Here is an 18629-nt window from a genome sequence, read left to right on the forward strand (position 1 = left end):
TAACTTCCTTGTGAAAAGTTTTAGCATGGTGTTAGGTAGTAAAGCACAGCCTGTTTTGTCAGAAAGGCTCTTTGGTTTCAATTTTAAGAATCCTGCCTCTAGGGTTAGGGTTAGGGTTAGGGTAAGGGGTTAGGGGTTAGGGTGAGGGTTAGGTTTAAGGGTAAGGGTTAGGGGTAGGGGTAGGGTTAAGGGTTAGGGTTAAGATTAGGGTTAGGGTTAGGGTGAGGGTTAGGTTTAAGGGTTAGGGTTAAGGTTAGGGGTTAGGGTTAGGGTTAAAGTTAGGGTTAAGGGTAAGGGTAAGGGTTAGGGTTAAGGGTCAGGGTTACGGTTAGGGCTAACGATAGGGTTAGGGTTACGGTTAAGGTTAGGGTTAGGGTTAGGAGTAGGGGTAGGAATAGGGTTAAGGATTAGGGTTAGGGTTAGGGTTAGGGTTAGGGTTAGGGTTTGGGTGAGGGTGAGGTTTAAGGGTAAGGGTTAGGGTTAGGGTAAGGGTAAGGGTAAGGATTAGGGTTAGGGTTAGGGGTAAAGGTAACGGTTAGGTTTAGGTGTAGGGATAGGGTTAGGTTTATGTCAACTACGGGGCAGAGGGTACCTGGAAAAGAATGGGAGACAAGGGATACGAAGAAGGATGCCAAAACAAGAGTCTGATCAAGGCGACAATTTTATTTTTTCCCAAGGCTGAATTTATACCTTAACATGGGTAACAGAGAGATGGGGGGAAGTGGGAAACATTTACACAGACTAAGGACACAGTATTTGTGTGGTGAGCTGTTTGTTGTCAACAGGATGTTTGTTTTTCAGAAAGGTCACAGGTCATCACATTGGATATCTTGATGTCAGAAGTATTTCTCAGCAAGGTCAGAACTTTATCATATTATTCATCCTGACCACCAGATTTGTATTAGTCTTCTGCAGCTGGCTGGGGATTTTACATGAACCTAGTCATACTTAATTCTAACCATAATAACAACATCAACAATGGAGGGTTTCAAGGGCATCGCTCCCAACATCTCCCCCTTACTTATAGTCAAATCAAAAGGTGACCAAATGGCTGTGCTGTCCTGGAATGAGCCCATCAGGAACTGCGTCTGTCTTAGGTTGGAGTAATATTTGTCACATGGCCAAGAGAATCTTGTGGCCAGGGTCTGTCATGGGATAAGGCAGCAGCTAATGGCAGTCCTCCTGTCTTAGGCCCTTTATTCATGACTCTTACCTGTCATTGACTGTCCAGCTCAGCACGCAGGGGTGATGATTTGTTGATGTTTCAGCAAAGACATCAGGACAGCAGGCTGAAAAGAATGTTGGCCTCATTTGGCTGAAGGACAAAAATGTCCTTGCCTGGGCTGGGAGGAGATGTGTAGGTGAGCTTGGCCATCATCAAAGCATCCTCCATAGCTAGCCTATGGTAATATACCTGAATAGATTTTGCTGCTATATTATCTACCTGTTGTTTAATAAAGCTGGTTAAATGATTAAATGACCAAGGCCAAAGGATATAAGCAAAAGAAGGCCTACTAGGGATCCCAACAGGAAAGGAAGCAGGGTGGACAACCAAGGGAAGGCGGAGAACCAATTTTGATATCAGCTCTCAGCTTTTTCTCTTCCTCATTTTCTCTTTTCCAAGCCTTCTCTGACTTTTTTCATGCTCTCTTTAACCATATTCTAAGACACACAAAATATCCAAGCACTGCCTTTCTCTCACAAACCAGAATTCACTGTGATTGCTCAAAGTTGGGAAATTAAAGGTAAAAAGCCAATCAGAAAGAAGTACACTTGTTAGCATATACAGCTTATGTAAAAGGGGGGGGGGCAGACAATTGTTCTTTTTGATTAACCTCTGACTCTTAAAGACAGTGTGAGTCAAAACTAAAATAGTCAGATATACTTAAAACTCTGCTCCATTTTAGATAGATGTGGAAGTTTAAAAATTGAATGAATTTATATGATTGTAAATGTTTACTGTGAAATATCACAGAAGGGATGCCACCAGGCAGAGAATTACAATTTTAACTGATAACAAACATCTTAAATAATTTAGAGAAACATCAGCATTGAATTATAACCATCAGGGAAAAAAGAATAAATACATAAATAGGTATCCCGTGCATGTTATGTAAGAAATAAGCAAACTCCAACTTAGTACAGTACAGTGTCAATGACTGAAAGTTAAATGATATGTTGATACATAGGAGGAAAAGATAACATGTTGACTGCCGTTGTTGAAATTCCCAAAATAATTCCAACAGACAATTCAATTTGGGTTCCTGCAACAATAACTGCATTATCCAAAAAGCCAGATCCTACAAAAGGTATCGCATTGTGGAAGAATACATATCTCAGCTGTCCTGGAGTGGGTGGTAGAGCTTCCAATTTTTCTTGTGTGATGGCAATGGACTTGAAGCAGTGCAGTTGTTTGAGCAAGCAGCTCCTCTCAGTGGAGTGCAGGCTGTAAATGAAGTTGCGTGTACCTTGCGCCATGTTCAGTGCCTCCATGGGCTCCTTCTTGGGGTCAGTGCCCAGAAGCCAGGAGTAGGAATGCACAGGCTCTTTCAACAATTTTATGGTAAATATAATCCCTGTATCGGCACCTGATTGAAACATTCTAAGACCCCAAGTATATCCACATGTCCAATCCTGGTTTGATCCGTGGAGTTAAATTTAATATTTAGTGGGATGCACCATCCCCTTGTTTTAGAATTAGAACCTTCACAATGAGAATCTGAGACACGCATATTAGTAGGACGGGAGATATTATAAGTCAAACAACACAGTGTATTGGGTGATAAAATTCTTGAGAACACAGGAAAGGGTCCAGGCAAGAAAGCTAGTGAGTGGCCCAGTGAAAGCAAAAATAAGTGCAAGCTTTTTGTCTGTGAAACAGAAAGGTGAGCAGAAGGGCAGCTGAAGTCTGTTATGGGCTGTCTCTCTGAACTTAGATTCTCCTTAAGGAGTACCTCCTTTTAGTGTAGCTGAGTGTCTCTGCCTCTCAAGAGACCCAGCCTCCAAAGTTCTTACTGGAAGCCTAGTAAGAACTAATAACAAAAGGATGGAGAGATGGTTAGGACCTGGGTGCTAGATGCCAAGCGGCTGACAAAAGAATTGTATGGTTTGTCTGCTTTAGGGGGAAAGTTTCTTCCAAGCTCTCATATACGCCTGGCAACCTTGGGTCAAGGGACCAGGAGAAAATAGCATCTGAGTATTGAAGGGGGGCTTGCCCAGGGGGGTGTGATCCAATTGAAGCCTCGGGTATCAGAGAACAAGCTATAGTTAAAGATAACTGGTTATAAGGACTCTTTCTGCTGCCATTCCTGAGGCAGGGGTCACAATTGAGTTGGGCTTTCTGCCTTTTACATCCAATAAAGATATTGTTAACACTGGAATACTGACCTTTAATAGAAGCATAGCCCTCCCCTGGAATTAGAAGCCTCTGAATTCCAGAACTTCAGTAGCAGTCCTTCACCAAGCTGTCTCACTGGGTTAAGGGCCATGGAAAAGAAAACATTGATCCTGACCTTGGCCACAGTCTCCAGTTGGAGTAGCTGAAGAGCCGGTGCCCAGACTTCCTCCTCTCATCATCCTAGAGTAAAGCCTGTCTGTCTGGCAAAACAAGGTTCCTCACTGTCTGCTGCAGACACTTTCTGAAACTACTTTAGGGGCTCTCCTGCCCCCTAACCTGGGGCACTTTGACCACAGGGGCAGGAACTGACTGTTGCAGGGATAGTATCACAGGCATGACTCTGTATGTCATACAGACTTTGTATGTCAATGATGACTAACGGGGAAGGTGACTTAATGCTGGAGATAACTCCTCTCTTGGAATAGGTCCAGCAGATAAGGCAGGCTCCCTTAAAGAACTTCTCTTAATGAACGCTCTCCTTCTTTGAGCAAGTGTTGAAGGTCTGGCCACTGAAGGCAGCGACTGGAATTTTTTTCAGGGCCAAAAGTCTCAGAATAGTCTTTAAAATCATCACTAATTCTCTACTATCTTTTTGCTGTCAAAGCGTCAGCCCCGGCTGGCGGTCCCTTTGCCTTGAGACTCTCATGCCCACTCAGCCTGAACTGTGCCACTGCCCATACGCAGCCTGTAGCTTGCTTGCTAGCAGCCCACGCACCTGCCACCCTTAGCCCCACACTTCCTCACTCTGTGCTGTCCCTTTCTTGTGAATGTCTAAACAACAGGGAGATCCTTTCTTCAGGATCCAAGGCAAAGCTTTCAGGTTCTTGTGAATGCCTGCTTCAGAAAGGGTCACTTGCTAATCTGGAGTCCTTCATACACATGTGTGATGAACTGTTAACAGCAGCTAGACTGGACAAGGGAAGCAAAGGGAGGGGCATCTCTCCTTGGGGTGGAGGCTCAAAAGAGAAAGACAAAACTCCCTGGCAGAAAAGAATTTCTCTCAAGCAAATCATTCCCAAGTTAAGCACCAAGAGGACCAAGTAAAATTCTTCGACAAATGAAACAGTTCCATGATTTCAAACACAGTCGTCAGTCCATGATTTTAAACGCAGTTGTCAGTCCATGATTTCAAACACAGTTGTCAGTCCAAGTCCAAAAACGTAACAAAAGCCAAAAAGACATAATACCACGAAAACAAACTAGACAAACAAGACCAAGACAAGGCATCCTATAAGTGATTTCCACAGATGCCTGACACCTCAGTATCTGGCCCAAACTGCAGCTTAACTTTAGCTGCTTCCAGGATGAGACGAACCATCTGATTCCACCTCCCAATGGGATTCTAGAGTGTCCTCTAGATTCCTTTCTCCTCCTAGAGCATCCTTTAGGGCCTGTGGCCTGTGACAACTAGCACATCTGCCTGTCGCAGCACATCACGGGACCTACAGCAACCACCAAGGGGACTCGAACCCCTCTCCAGAGGGGACTCAAACCCCCCTCTGAAGGGACTCGAACCCTTCAGATATCAGACACGGACAACACAAGACAACATGGAATAAAGACAAGACAACATGACACAGACACAAAACAGAAAGTAACACAGAACACAAAACAAAGATTTGCTTGAGCTTACCTCCGATCTCCTCCCCAATTGTGGTTTGGGGGGAGCTCAGTTCCCAACTAATTCACCAAAATGTTGTAAGACCCCATAGTAGCCTCAGGAGCACCACCCACAGAGCACAGATTGACAAAGTGACGGCTGCAATAGCATGAGGGTATAAGGTTTTTAATCCACGTATGTGGGGTTGCTCATCCATGCAGGGAGAGGCAACCTCAAACCCAAAAAGTACACAACTTTTATTCATTACTAGGGCAGACTTCAGCAACAGGGTTAGCTGGCCCATAAAACAATCACTAAGTCTGAACTATCTTTTGTATTAATTGTTCCAACCTGGAGGAACTATGGAAAAATATTTCCTATAAAATCTAAGAATTTCTTTAAATCTTTTTTCTTAACTGTATTCCTCGTGTCCTGAGAGACTCACTGAGTCCTGTCACAAAAGGTACCTGTAGAATGCTTGTCCCATCACTCACCACTGAGATCTGCATCATCTGGGGAGAAACACACAACAAGCCTCTGAACCAAGGTTGGGCAGTCCATGGTTGCCAGAAGCCGGGGAGAGCAACAGCTCCAAAGGGGGAGCAAAGGCTCTGAGTGGGTAGCAAAAGCTCCAAGGAGGAGCAAAGGCTCTGACGAAGAAGGAAGACAGGCCTGTTGATTCATGGGGGATGACGTTCTCCTTCAGGAGACCTCAGAACAGCTGCACGCTATGTGTCATTTGTCAACCACAGGGCAGAGGGTACCTGGAAGAGAATGGGGGACAAGGGACACGAAGAAGGGCACGAAAAGAAGAGTCTGATTAAGGCAGCAATTTTATTTTTTCCTAAGGCTGAATTTATACCATAACATGGGGAACAGAGAGAGGGGGAAAGTGGGAAACATTTACACAGGCCAAGGACACAGTATTTGTGTGGTGAGCTGATGTCAACAGGATGTTGCTTTTTCAGAAAGGTTACAGGTCATCACACTGGGAATCTTGACGTCAGATGTATTTCTCAACAAGGTCAGAACTTTATCATATTATTCATCCTGACCACCAGATTTAATACAGGTCTTCTGCAGCTGGCAGGGAATTTTACATGAACCTGATCATACTTAATTCTAACCATAATAATAACATCAATAATGGAGGGTTTGAAGGGCATCGCTCCCAACAGGTTTAGGGTTAGGGGTAGGGTTAGGGATAAGGGAAAGGGGAAGGATAAGGGCTAGGGTTCAGGGTTAGGGTTAGGATTAAGGGCAGGGACAAGGACAAGGACAAGGACAAGGACAAGGACAAGGACAAGGACAAGGGTTAGGGTTAGGGTTAGGGTTAGGGTTCAGGTTCGGATTAGGGGTTAGGGGTTAGGGTTAAGGATTAGGGTTAGGGTTAGGTTTAGGGTTAAGGGAAAGGGTAGGGGTTAGGGGTTAGGGTTAAGATTAGGGTAAGAGTAATGGTAAGGGTTAGGGATTAGGGGTTAGGGTTATGGTTATGGTTAACATTAGGGTTAAGGGTTAGGATTTTGTTAGGGTTAGTGTTAGGGTTAGGGGTAGGATTATTGTTATGGTTATGGTTAGTGTTTAGGGTTAAGTTTAGGGTTAGGGTTAGGGGTTAATGTTAGGGTTAGGGTTAAGGTTTAGTGTTAGTGTTAGAGTCAGGGTTATGTTTAGGGTTAACGGTAAGGATAATGATTAGGATTAGGGTCAGGGTTAGGGTTAAGGTTAGGGTTATGGTAAGGTTAAGGGTAAAGTTAAGGGTTAGGATTAGGATTTGGATTAGGTTGAGTATTTGGGTTAGTGTTAGGGTTAAGTGTAAGCGTAAGGGTAAGTGTAAGAGTAAGCGTTAAGGCTTGGGTTTAGGGTTAGGGGTAGGGTTAAGGATAAGTGTAAGTGTAAGGGTTAGGGTTAGGTTTGGATTAGGGTTTGGGTTAGGGTTAGGCGTTAGGGTTAGTGATAGAGTTAGGGTAAGGGTTAGGGTTAGTGGTAGGGGTAGTGTTAAAGGTTAGGCTTAGGCTTAGGGTTAGGGTCAGGCTTAGGTTTAGTGTTAGCGTTAGTGTTAAGGGTTAGGGTTAGGGTTATGGTTAGGTATAGTGTTAGGGTTAGTGTTAAGGGTAAGGGTAAGGGTTAGGGTTGGGGTTAATGTTAGGGTTAAGGTTTAGTGTTAGTGTTAGAGTCAGGGTTAAGGTTAGGGTTAACGTAAGGATAATGATTAGGATTAGGGTCAGGGTTAGGGTTAAGAGTAAGGATAAGGGTTAGGTTTAGGGTTAGGGTTAAGATTAGGGTTATGGTAAGGTTAAGGGTAAAGTTAGGGTTAGGGTTAGGGTTAATGATAGAGTTAGGGTAAGGGTAAGGGTTAGGGTTAGGGTTAGTGGTAGGGGTAGGGTTATGGTTAATGTTTAGGGTTATGGTTAGGTATAGGGTTAGGGTTGGGTTAGGTTTAGGTTTAGGGTTAGGGTTAGTGGTAGGGGTAGGGTTAGGGTTAATGGTTAGGGTTATAGTTAGGCATAGTGTTATATTTAGGGTTAGAGTTAGGCTTAGGATTAGGTTTAGGGTTACGGGTAAGGGTTAGTGTTACGCTTAGGGTTAGGGTTAGGTTTAGGGTTGGGTTAGGGTTATGGTTACGTATAGTGTTATATTTAGGGTTAGAGTTAGGCTTAGGTTTAGGGTTACGGGTAAGGGTTAGTGTTACGGTTAGGGTTAGGGTTAGCTTTACCATTACATTTAGGATTAAGGATTAGTTTTAGGGTTAGGGTTAGGGTTATGGTTAATGTTAGGGTTAAGGGTTAGGATTTTGTTAGGGTTAGTGGTAGGGTTATTGTTATGGTTATGGTTAGTGTTTAGGGTTAGGGGTTAATGTTAGGGTTAGGGTTAAGGTTTAGTGTTAGTGTTAGGGTCAGGGTTATGTTTAGGGTTAAGGTTAGGGTTAAGGGTTAAGGGTTAGGGTTAGGGTGTGGGCTAGGGTTAGGGTTAGGGTTGGGTTAGGGTTAGGCGTTAGAGTTAGGGTTAGATTTACCATTATATTTAGGATTAAGGATTAGTTTTAGGGTTAGGGTTATGGTTAACGTTAGGGTTAAGGGTTAGGATTTTGTTAGGGTTAGTGGTAGGGTTATTGTTATGGTTATGGTTAGTGTTTAGGGTTAAATTTAGGGTTAGGGGTTAATGTTAGGGTTAGGGTTAAGGTTTAGTGTTAGTGTTAGGGTCAGGGTTATGTTTAGGGTTAAGGGTTAGGGTTAGGGTTAGGGTTAGGGCTAGGGTTAGGGTTAGGGTTGGGTTAGGGTTAGGCGTTAGGGTTAGGGTTAGGGTTAGGGTTAGGGTTAGGGGTTAGGGTTAGGGTTAGGGTTAGGGCAAGGGTTAGGGTTACGGGTTAATGTTAGGGTTAGGGTTAAGGTTCAGTGTTAGAGTCAGGGTTATGTTTAGGGTCAGGGTTAGGGTTAAGAGTAAGAGTAAGTTTAAGGATAAGGGTTAGGTTATGGTAAGGTTAAGGGTAAAGTTAAGGGTTAGGATTAGGATTTGGATTAGGTTGAGTATTTGGGTTAGTGTTAGGGTTAAGTGTAAGCGTAAGGGTAAGTGTAAGAGTAAGGGTAAGGCTTGGGTTTAGGGTTAGGGTTAAGGATAAGTGTACGTGTAAGTGTAAGGGTTAGGGTTAGGTTTAGGGTTGGGTTACGGTTAGGGTTAGTGGTAGGGTTAGGGTTAATGGTTAGGGTTGGGTTAGGGTTAGGGTTAGGGTTAGGTTTAGGGTTAGGGTTGGGTTAGGGTTAGGCGATAGGGTTAGTGATAGAGTTAGGGTTAGGGTTAAGGTTATGATTAGGGTTAGCGGTAGGGTTTAGTTTTAGGGTTAGGGTTAGGGTTAAAGGCAAGTGTTAGTGTTAGGGTCAGGGTTAGGGTTAGTATTAAGGGTTAGGGTTAAGGTTAGGGTTAGGTTTAGGGTTAAAGGTAAGTGTTAGGGTTAGGGTTAGGGTTAAAGGTTAACACTTGTTAGGGTTAGCGTTAGGGTTAAGTTTAGGGTTAAGGATAAAGGTAAGGGTATGGGTAAGCGTAAGGGTTACAGTAGGGTTAAGTTTAGAGTTAGGATTAGGGTAAGGTTTAGGGTTAGTGTTAGGGTTTGCATTAGGGTTAGGTTTAAGGGTTAAGGTAAGATGTAGGGATAGGGTTAGGGTTAGCGTTAGGGTGAGGGTGAGGATTAGGTTTAAGGGTAAGGGTTAGGGTAAGGGTTAGGGTAAGGGTTAGGGTTAGGGTTAGGGTAAAGGTAGGGTTATGGTTAGTGTTAGGGTTAAGGGTAAGGGTTAGGGTTAAGGTTAGGCTTAGGGTTAGGTGTTAGTATTAGGGCTAGTGATAGAGTTCAGGTTAGCGTTAGGGTATGGGGTAGGAGTAGCGGTAGGGGTTGTGTTAAAGATTAGACTTAGGCTTAGGGTCACGCTTAGGTTTAGGTTTAGGGTTAGGGTTAGGGATAGTGTTAGGGTTAGGGTTAGAGTTAGGATTAGGGGTTAGAGTTAGCATTAGCACTAGGGTTAGGGGTTAGGGTTAGGATGAAGGGTAAGTATAAGGGTTAGGTTTAGTGTTAGGGTTTGGGTTCGGGGTTAGGGTTTGGGGTTAGTGTTAGTGTTAAGGGTTAGGGTTGGGCTTAGGTTTAGGGGTTAAGGTTAGGCTTAGTGTTAGGGGCTAGGTCTTAGGGCTTAGCGGTTAGGGTTATGGTTAAATGTAAGGGTTAGGGTTAGGGTAAAGGGTAAGTGTTAGGGTTAGGGTTAAGGGTAAGTATAAGAGTTATGGTTAGAGTTAGGTTTAGGGTTAGGGTTAGAGTTAAGGGAAAGGGTAAGAGTAAGGTTTAGGGTTAGGGTTAGGGTTCGGGCTAAGGGCAAGGGAAAGTGTGAGGGTTAGTTAGGGTTAGGGTTAAGGGTTAGTGTTGCGTTTATGGGTGAGGATAGGGTTTAGGGTTAGGGGTTAGTGTTACGGTTAAGAGTAAGTGTAAGGATTAGGGTTAGGCTTAGGGTTATGGTTATGGTTAGGGTTAAGGTTTAGGGTTAGGGTTAGGGTAAGTGTTAGGGTTAGGGTTAGGGTTAGGGTGAGGTTTAGGGTTAGGATTAGGGTTAGGCTTAGGTTTAGGATTAGGATTGGTTAGGCTTAGGAATAGGGTTCGGGTTCAGGTTAGGATTAGCATTAGTGTTTGGTTAGGGTTAGGGCTAAGGTTAAGTGTAAGGGTAACGGTTAGGGTTAGGGTTAGTGTTAGGGTTCATGATTGGGTTAGGATTCTGGTTAGGAGTTAGGGCTAGGGGTTAGGGTTAGCCTTAGGGTTATGGTTAGGAGTTAGGGGTAGGGTTAGGGTGAGGGTGAGGGTTAGGGTTAGGGTTAGGGCTAAGGGTAAGTGTGTTAGGGTTAGGGTTAAGGGTTAGTGTTAAGGTGTTAGGGTTAAGGGTAAGGGTAAGGTTTAGGGTTAGGGTTAGTGTTAAGGGATTAGGATTAAGAGTTAGGGGTTAAGGTTAAGTGTAAGGGTACAGGTAAGGGTTAGGGTTAAGGGTAAGGGTACATGTAAGGGTTAGGGTTAGGGTTAATGGTAAGGTTTAGGGTTAGGGATAAGGGTAAGGGTTATGAATTAGGGTTAGGGTTAGGGTGAGGTTTAGGGTTAGGATTAGGGTTAGGCTTAGGTTTAGGATTAGGATTGGTTAGGCTTAGGAATAGGGTTCGGGTTCAGGTTAGGATTAGCATTAGTGTTTGGTTAGGGTTAGGGCTAAGGTTAAGTGTAAGGGTAACGGTTAGGGTTAGGGTTAGTGTTAGGGTTCATGATTGGGTTAGGATTCTGGTTAGGAGTTAGGGCTAGGGGTTAGGGTTAGCCTTAGGGTTATGGTTAGGAGTTAGGGGTAGGGTTAGGGTGAGGGTGAGGGTTAGGGTTAGGGTTAGGGCTAAGGGTAAGTGTGTTAGGGTTAGGGTTAAGGGTTAGTGTTAAGGTGTTAGGGTTAAGGGTAAGGGTAAGGTTTAGGGTTAGGGTTAGTGTTAAGGGATTAGGATTAAGAGTTAGGGGTTAAGGTTAAGTGTAAGGGTACAGGTAAGGGTTAGGGTTAAGGGTAGGGGTACATGTAAGGGTTAGGGTTAGGGTTAATGGTAAGGTTTAGGGTTAGGGATAAGGGTAAGGGTTATGAATTAGGGTTAGTGTTAGTTTTAGGGTTAGGGTTAAGCTCAGGTTCAGGGTTAGGGTTAAGGGTAAGTTTAAGGGTAAGGGTAAGGTGAAGGGTTAGGGTTAAGGTTATGGTTATGGTTAGGGTTAGGGTATGGTTAGCGTTAGGGTTAAGAGTAAGGGTTAGGGTTAAGGTTGGAATTAGTGGTTAGGGTTAGCTGTTAGGGTTAGGGGTTGGGCTAGCATTAGGGTTAGGCGTTAGGGGTTAGGGTTACTGCTTAGTGGTTAGGGGTTAGGGTAAGGGTAAATTAGGGTTAAATGTTAGGGTTAGGGTTAGGGTAAGGGTTAGAGTTAGGGTTATGGGTAAGGGTTAGGGTTAGGTTTAGGATTAGGGTAGGGTTCCGGTTAGGGTTCAGGTTCAGGTTCTAGTTAGGGTTAGGGTTAGGGCTGGGTTAGGGTTTGGGATCGGGATCGTGTTCAGGTAGGGTTAGAGTTGGGTTAGGGTTATGGTTAGGGCTAGGGTTTGTGTGTTAGGGTTGGGTTAGGGTTAAGGGTAAGTGTAAGGGTAAGGGTTAGGTGTTATGGGTTAGGGTTAGGGGTTTGAGTTAAGGGTTAGGGTTAGGGTGAGGGTAGGGGTTAGGGTTAGGGTTAAGGGTAAGTGTTATGGTTAGGTTTAGGATTAGGGTTAGCGTTAGGGTTAAGGGTAAGGGTTAGGGTTAGGGTTAGGGTTATTGTTAGGTTAGGGTTATTGTTAGGGTTCGAGTTAGGTTTCGGGGTATTGTTAGAGTTCAGGTTAGGGTTAGGTTTTGGGTTAGGGTTAGTGTTAGCGTTAGGGTTAAGGGTAAGGGTCAGGGTTAAGGGTAAGGGTAAGGTTAGGGTTAGGGGTTAAGGGTTAGGGTAAGGGTAGGTTCAGGTTTACGGTAAGAGTAAGGATAATGGTTAGGGTTAGGTTTAGGGGTTAGGGGTTTGGGTTATGGTTAGGAGGTTAGGGTTAGTGTTAGGGCTAGGTCTAGGGCTATGGTTCAGGTTAGGGTTAGGGTTAAAAGAGAAAAATAAGAATCTTGCCTCTAGGGAAGAGTTGCCATGTCAGTGAATTATATATCAGTTTCTAATAGGAGTGCTTAATTCTATCAAATCATGTCTTTTAATACCATATTAAGATTGTCTAAAATTGAACTATTCTGGCACTCCTAATGTTATCTCAAATGAGCCATGATTTATTTTTTTCTTTCAAGTGCTATTGGGTTATGTGCCAAACAAATACCTGAATACCTTGTATTGATACTTATGTTTGTATTTGCAGATGTGTGGAGGCCTGTGGTCAACCTTAGTTGTTTGTCAGTTTCTCACATTGGGATAGAATTTATTATTTGTGTGTGAGGGCACACACGCCATGAGCATGCATATAGAGGTCACAGGACAACTCCCTCCAGTTGCTTTTCTCCCTCCAGTTTTCATGAGTTCTAGGAACTCTAATTCAGGTGGCCAGGCCTGCACACCAAGAGCCTCAACTAACTGGAACAGCTCATCTGCCCCACTTTATTGTCCAGACAGGGGTTGACAAGGGGATTTGAAACTCATCAGTTAGACTGGGCTAGCTAACCAACACATTCCAACATCTGCCTCTTTCTGCCTTCTCTGCACTGGGAACAACTGCCCAACATCAAGACCAGTTTTTACATGAGTGCTGTGGTCAAACTCAGGCCTTCACAATGGAGTGGCAAACAAAACTGAAAGAGCTATGGTCCCTGTCTCTGGAGACAGCAAGTCAGATTCACCTAAAATTTCCTTTTCACACAATCTTTACTGTGCTTTTCGAATTGTTGTTATTGTACCTACTTTATAACATAAATATGGGAAAATTTTCTTTTATGTAGTAATTTAAGATTCAAGACCCTTTTTGTAGCCTCTGGAATGACGAAAGCAACACTGAGATCCTTCAATCTTTCAGGTCTGCACAGTGGTCTTTCATATGCATTCTCATGGTAGCTGTATTCTCTGTACTACATCTTATCAATTAGCATTGTTCTCTAAAAACTCCATCTCTGAATTTGTGTGTGATTCCTCAGACAACTGGAAACAGTTGTTTAACAACCCATTCTTCTTCTCACTTAAAGTTTCCCACATGTCTCTCCTGTCTTAAAGAGGTTAGCTAATGGGTTATTTCCCTGAGCATGCCAAGAAGCTTTTGAATTTCTTGGCTTTAGACTAATTGCCTCTTGCTTTCATCTTTCCTGCCTCTTGTCTCTGCTGCTTTGTTTTGCTCCTTGCCCCACTTCTGAGACCATGGGCATCACTGCAAACACCACACTCTACGTGACTACCTGCCTTTTCAAGGGTGAGGTCCCAAGGGCCTTACATGTGCCTTCTGTGCTCCCGTCTGTGAGGCGCTGCTCTGCTTGTTTTACCTTTAGGAACCAACTGTATTCTTACACCTCACTCTAACTGAAGTCACTGTTTTTAAGGAAGGGTTGTTCTAGAAAATGGCTCCGTCTTTCTAGCTCCCTTCCATTTCCTGTGATGTATGAACATGTATGTCTCTATGTATACATCATCTGTTACAGGTTTTCCTCCCAACATTTATTTTAGCAGTCTCTTTTTTATGTCTCATGCCTATTCTGTCCAATTTGGATTCAATTCTATCAGTTTCTTCCCAGTGCTGTGCTTTACCTCATTGATTTCAAAAGGCCTTCCTATTGCAACACTCGCCAGCCCACTGACAGGATTCTGTAGAGCTCTTCTGAGTTTCAGCCATTATTTCCCGACTGATCACTGTTGTTTGAAGTGAGAACATTGTGATGTCACAGTTCTCCCATTTGCAAGGTGTCAGACTACAGCTCTTTCTCCAACAGCCTCTGCACATTTGTTCTTTCACTTGTATTCTGAGGCTCATAGGGATCCACCTGTCATGTAGTTCTATAGTGACCATGGCTACACTTGCTACTCCTTCTGTTACTTATGGGGACAGTTAAAAAGAACTATACCATTGGCAGTGTCTGCCTTCAGTTTAAACCCTACTTCACCTTACCAGTGGCAGAACTGGGTCCGAGACCATGCTGCTCAATGGGCAGATAAACTGCAAACCATCTAGCTTCAGACGACCTCCTTCTCAGTTATCGCTTCTTAAATTATGACCATTGTCAGCAAAATTTTGAATTTAATTACTTACAACTACATATTTTAAAGCCTAATAAAAACAAATATTATAGGTCAAACTTAAAAATGTAGGTGATAAATAAATGTTTCTTGCTATTATTCTTCAGAAAATACAGAAAGAGGAGAGAGGCTGGTGAGGAGTGAATGGTGCTAGACATCTGAACTATGTGTTTTTCCTCTTACTATGTCACTACTTCTAGAAAAAAGATTATATATGTTGCTTATAATTTATTAATAAATACTTTCCTTATAGTATTTAGGAAAAGCTAGAAACAATTTTTTTCATACTTCATAACAAGTCAGTATTTTTTGGTTGGTTTCTAAGAAATATGAACATTCACTGATCCATAAAGTATCACACAGAACCTTATCTCTTGGATATATTAGAATCATTCTGTCATTAAAATGCCTTTGCAGTAATTTATTCAAGAAGTGTGAAAATATAAATTACTTTTATGTTATAAATCTATTTTGTAATCACTTTTTGTTATTTTTTGAGATAAAATTTCTCTGTGTAGCCCTGGCTGTCACTCTAGACCAGACTGGCCTTGAACTCATAGATCTACCTGCCTCTGTCTCCTGGGTGCTGGGATTAAAGATGTGAGCCACCACCTCCTGGCAAAAACCATGTTTCTTACTTTTTAACAACTAATGGCAACTCAGGAAAAGTACTGGCCTTGAAATACCCCTTTAACATTTTCAACATGCTACTTCCGCTCTTAACATCTAGGAGATAACTCAGGTTAAAACAGGAATGTTATTTGTTATTTAAATAGAAGCAACTGGAAAAACTTGTGAGAGGATAACATTTCTTGGTAAAGCTTTCTCTCCACCACCAGAAGACTTATTTCTAAATAGGATTTGGTTCATTTGTTAGCTTGAGGGCCAAGGATCAAAGCCAGGGATCCCAGGGCCTTGTGCACATCAGGCAGTGAGCTAGACTCCCAGCAGTACAAATTCAAGTCTAAAGCCAAGTCTGCTGATAAGAGATGTAGTAATCATATGCCGGGTTTCCTTTAGAAGAACTGTTATGTAGGAATCTTTAATTCAGAAAATAAATGAAAATGCTATTGTCTATCGAGGGACACTAGTAATTTAGCTTTTACAATGATGCCTGTTGATTAATAATACAACTCTTATTACTACCAAAACTAACACACCCGTTTCCTCTACTGAAGAAATGTCCTTCTTGTCACCAAGTCATAGATGTAATTTAATGTAGCATGTTGATTGCTAACAAAGGATTCTTACACCATCTCCATTTGGTTGTTAGTTCATAGAATTAAGACAATAAAACAAGATGACAAGTAAGTAAAACCCTAGTTTATCCCTCTAAATGAATGTATTTCCCTCCCGCTTAGCCAAAAATATAAAAATATAAATGACTATTTATACTTCAGTGGTTCTGTTTAAGATTTACCAAACTTAAAAACATTAGAAAAGTATTTACAGGTTGAGTATCATTATCCAAAATGCTTGGGATCAAAAGTAATGTTTCCAGTTTTAGATTTTGCTTTCAGATTTTGCATATACACTTTACCTTGTGACTGGGGTTCGACCTGGTCTAAATACAGAATGCATTATTTCATACACTTTCTTCAGTAGTTTCAAGTGGTTTTATACACTATTTACAGTGTCTCTGAAATTTACCTGTGACCTTCAACATAAAGAGTGAGATTTTCCAATTGTGTCATGCTGTCGGTTAAAAAATTTAGATTCCAGGGCATTTCAGATACTCGATTTTATTATTATTTTTGTTGTTGTTTTGTTTTGTTTTTTGAGACTGGGTTTTATCATATAGCTCTGACTGGCTCACTCTTAGACCAGACTGGCTTTGATCTCAAAGAGATCTGGTTGCCTCTGCCTCCTGAGTACGGGACTAAAGGCATGTGCCACTATGCCTGACCCAGAGAGTGGATTTTGGATTAAGGATGCTCAACCTGGTAGGTGGAAGATAAAGCCATTAACTATAGTAACCACAAAACACCGGAAAAAAAAAATCTAAGCAACTAAAAAGAACTTGGTGATAGTCATACAAGTATAATTTATAGTTTCTCAGAAGAATAAAACACTGAATGTCTTTTCTCTAGTTAGCAAAGATTGTTTCTTCCTTTGCCCCAGACAAATGGCAGTCAATGATTTGGGATTAAAACAAAACACATCAGGTATTCCCCTAAGGAATCTATAATAAAGACACATAACTTTTTCATTCATAATTAAACAGTTCAATTACTTCTCCCTCAATTAGGTAATACTCTCCCTTTACAAAACTATAGTACTAGTTAAGCCTACATTTTTCTTATATGAACTTTTAATTTTTATCTGTATAGGTTACACAAGTCTAGTTGGCACACCTTAAGAATAACGCAAAATACGTTATTCTTTAAGAGAATTATGAGACTATCAATTTTTAAAGAATAATCCCAGATACTTAATTCAATAAACAAATTTCTTCCCATCAGCAGTAGCGATTTTTAAGTGATCGTTAAATGCTCACCTGAAGATTATCAATGCCATATGGAGTGTAAACTTGTTTTGAAGGTTTACGTACATTTTGTAAGCCAGAACTTGTACTGAGGGTTTTAAGAAGATAACCTACAAACATATCTGCCCCATGAAAGGTCTCAGAAACACAGTGTAACAGTTAAGAACCATACCAGAGTTCTGCTGATGTCCACACGTCAACAAGGATTTTCTTGAAATCCATGACAGTGGTCACTGGCCTAAGAGCATATCCTGAAGAACTAGCAGTACACGCTTCTGACTTTTACGACTAACCCTTAAAGAAGAGCACACTTGGTTACACATGGCTTTTAACCTTGAGCTACACGTATGCTACACACCCTTTACCCCAGGGTTAGTCAACTGGAAATATGGACATTGTCTGAGCACTGTTTAGAGTCCTTGGTCTTCCAGCTTTGATGGAGATCTCGGAGGCGCTCAGAAGTTCGTGTGCTTACATTCAGAGCAGGATGAACTTTACAAATTCCACTCTCCTCCATTAGTGACAGGCCACAGATCCCGAAGTACGCATGCAAAGCATCTGGAAAGGCATTTGAAGCCACAGTCAGCATTCTTATTTCTACACACTGCAAAGTATCTACAGCAAATCACTACATTTAAAATTAGAGAAATGCTAGTTTGTGAAAGAACTAGTCTCAATTTCAAACATTATTTTTAAAAGTCAACCAAAATCATGTATTTTACTATAAAAATCACTATTAGAAGACTACATCACATGGTTTTTCTTGCCTGTGTTCTCTAAGGACTGGGACAGCAATACCTTCTGCTGACTATAAAATACAGGAAAAAAAGAATTTATATAATATTTTTTTCTTTCATTTCAATTTTGTTTTTGTGGTGCTAAGTATATCCAGGGCCCTCTAGATGCTCAGCATGTACTTTACCAGAGTCATGAAAACAAAAATAGCTTCTGAAACCAAGCAAAAGTACTTGCCTGCCAACCTGAGCTTTGTCTCTACCAATCCTAGACACACACCAATCTTGTGTGCAGTGCGAGAAGCAGAGACACCACTTAAGAGTGCTGTGCAGCTTGACCTGACAGACAGCACAGACTCACTTTCTCTGTGGCTTGGAACATCCCCTGTGTTTCTCAGAGGGAGCTGCAACCCTCTACTGAGTAGTCATGAAAACGCATGGCTTCTGTCTGCCTGAGAACCTTATATAGTCTTCTTAAGTGCTCAGAACTCTGCAATTATAGGACACTATTTAAAAAAAGGCTTCACAGCAGCCAAGAATGTGACTCTATTTTTGAAATGGCCAGCATTTAAGATCCAAAGAGCTATTAAAGTTCAGAATACCTTTGCAAATCTAACTTTGCCACATGCTAAATGCCTCACTTTCTTCTAATTTTCGGAGTAGAAGAATAATAATTTCCCCCTGTTTCTTATAGTTACTCTAAAACTCCAAGGTGAACAAAGCAGTATTATTAACCTTGTTTGGAAATTAAAAAAAAAAAAAAAAGGAGAAACAAGGGACTGGAGAGACAGCTCCACAGTTAAGAGCACTGGTTGCTCCCTGAACTGTACCATCCACAGCTCATAACAGTCTGTTCCTCCAGTTCCAGGGGAGCTGATACCTTTTTGTGGCATCTGTAGGCACAGCATGCATGTGGTACATAGACAAACATACAGGCAAAATATCCATACACATAAAATAAAAGAAAGAGGTGAATAGCCAGGTGTGCCACATACACTGAGAATAGTATCAACTATGTCTTGTGGAAAAATCTAATCTCTCCACATGAAACTTTTTCCTCAAAAGAAGTTTTGTAAAAGCCAGAAATCTGTTCTTAATTTTAAACCTTCAATCATAAAAACAGAGCAAACCAAAGCAAAACTACTGAAGAA

General features: G+C 41.9%; 1 protein-coding gene across 4 annotated transcripts in view; it reads right to left on the minus strand.

The window, feature by feature from the left end:
* Positions 1-5812: 5812 nt before the first annotated feature.
* Positions 5813-18629, minus strand: part of Pggt1b (protein geranylgeranyltransferase type I subunit beta) — a 53070-nt gene continuing 40253 nt past the window's right edge. For 2 of the 4 annotated variants that reach the window (XM_087593542.1, XM_087593544.1), the window contains exon 9: positions 15270-17302. In XM_087593542.1, the coding sequence (XP_087449668.1) occupies positions 17121-17302 (182 nt within the window). In that variant the 3' untranslated portion in view covers positions 15270-17120. Of the gene's footprint in view, positions 17303-18629 lie in introns of all 4 variants that reach the window. The other 2 variants (XM_087593543.1, NM_031082.2) reach the window with 2 other exon arrangements.

This window comes from Rattus norvegicus, chromosome 18, assembly GCF_021556685.1.
Source record: "Rattus norvegicus strain SHRSP/BbbUtx chromosome 18, alternate assembly SHRSP_T2T, whole genome shotgun sequence".
Taxonomy (NCBI): Eukaryota; Metazoa; Chordata; class Mammalia; order Rodentia; family Muridae; genus Rattus; species Rattus norvegicus.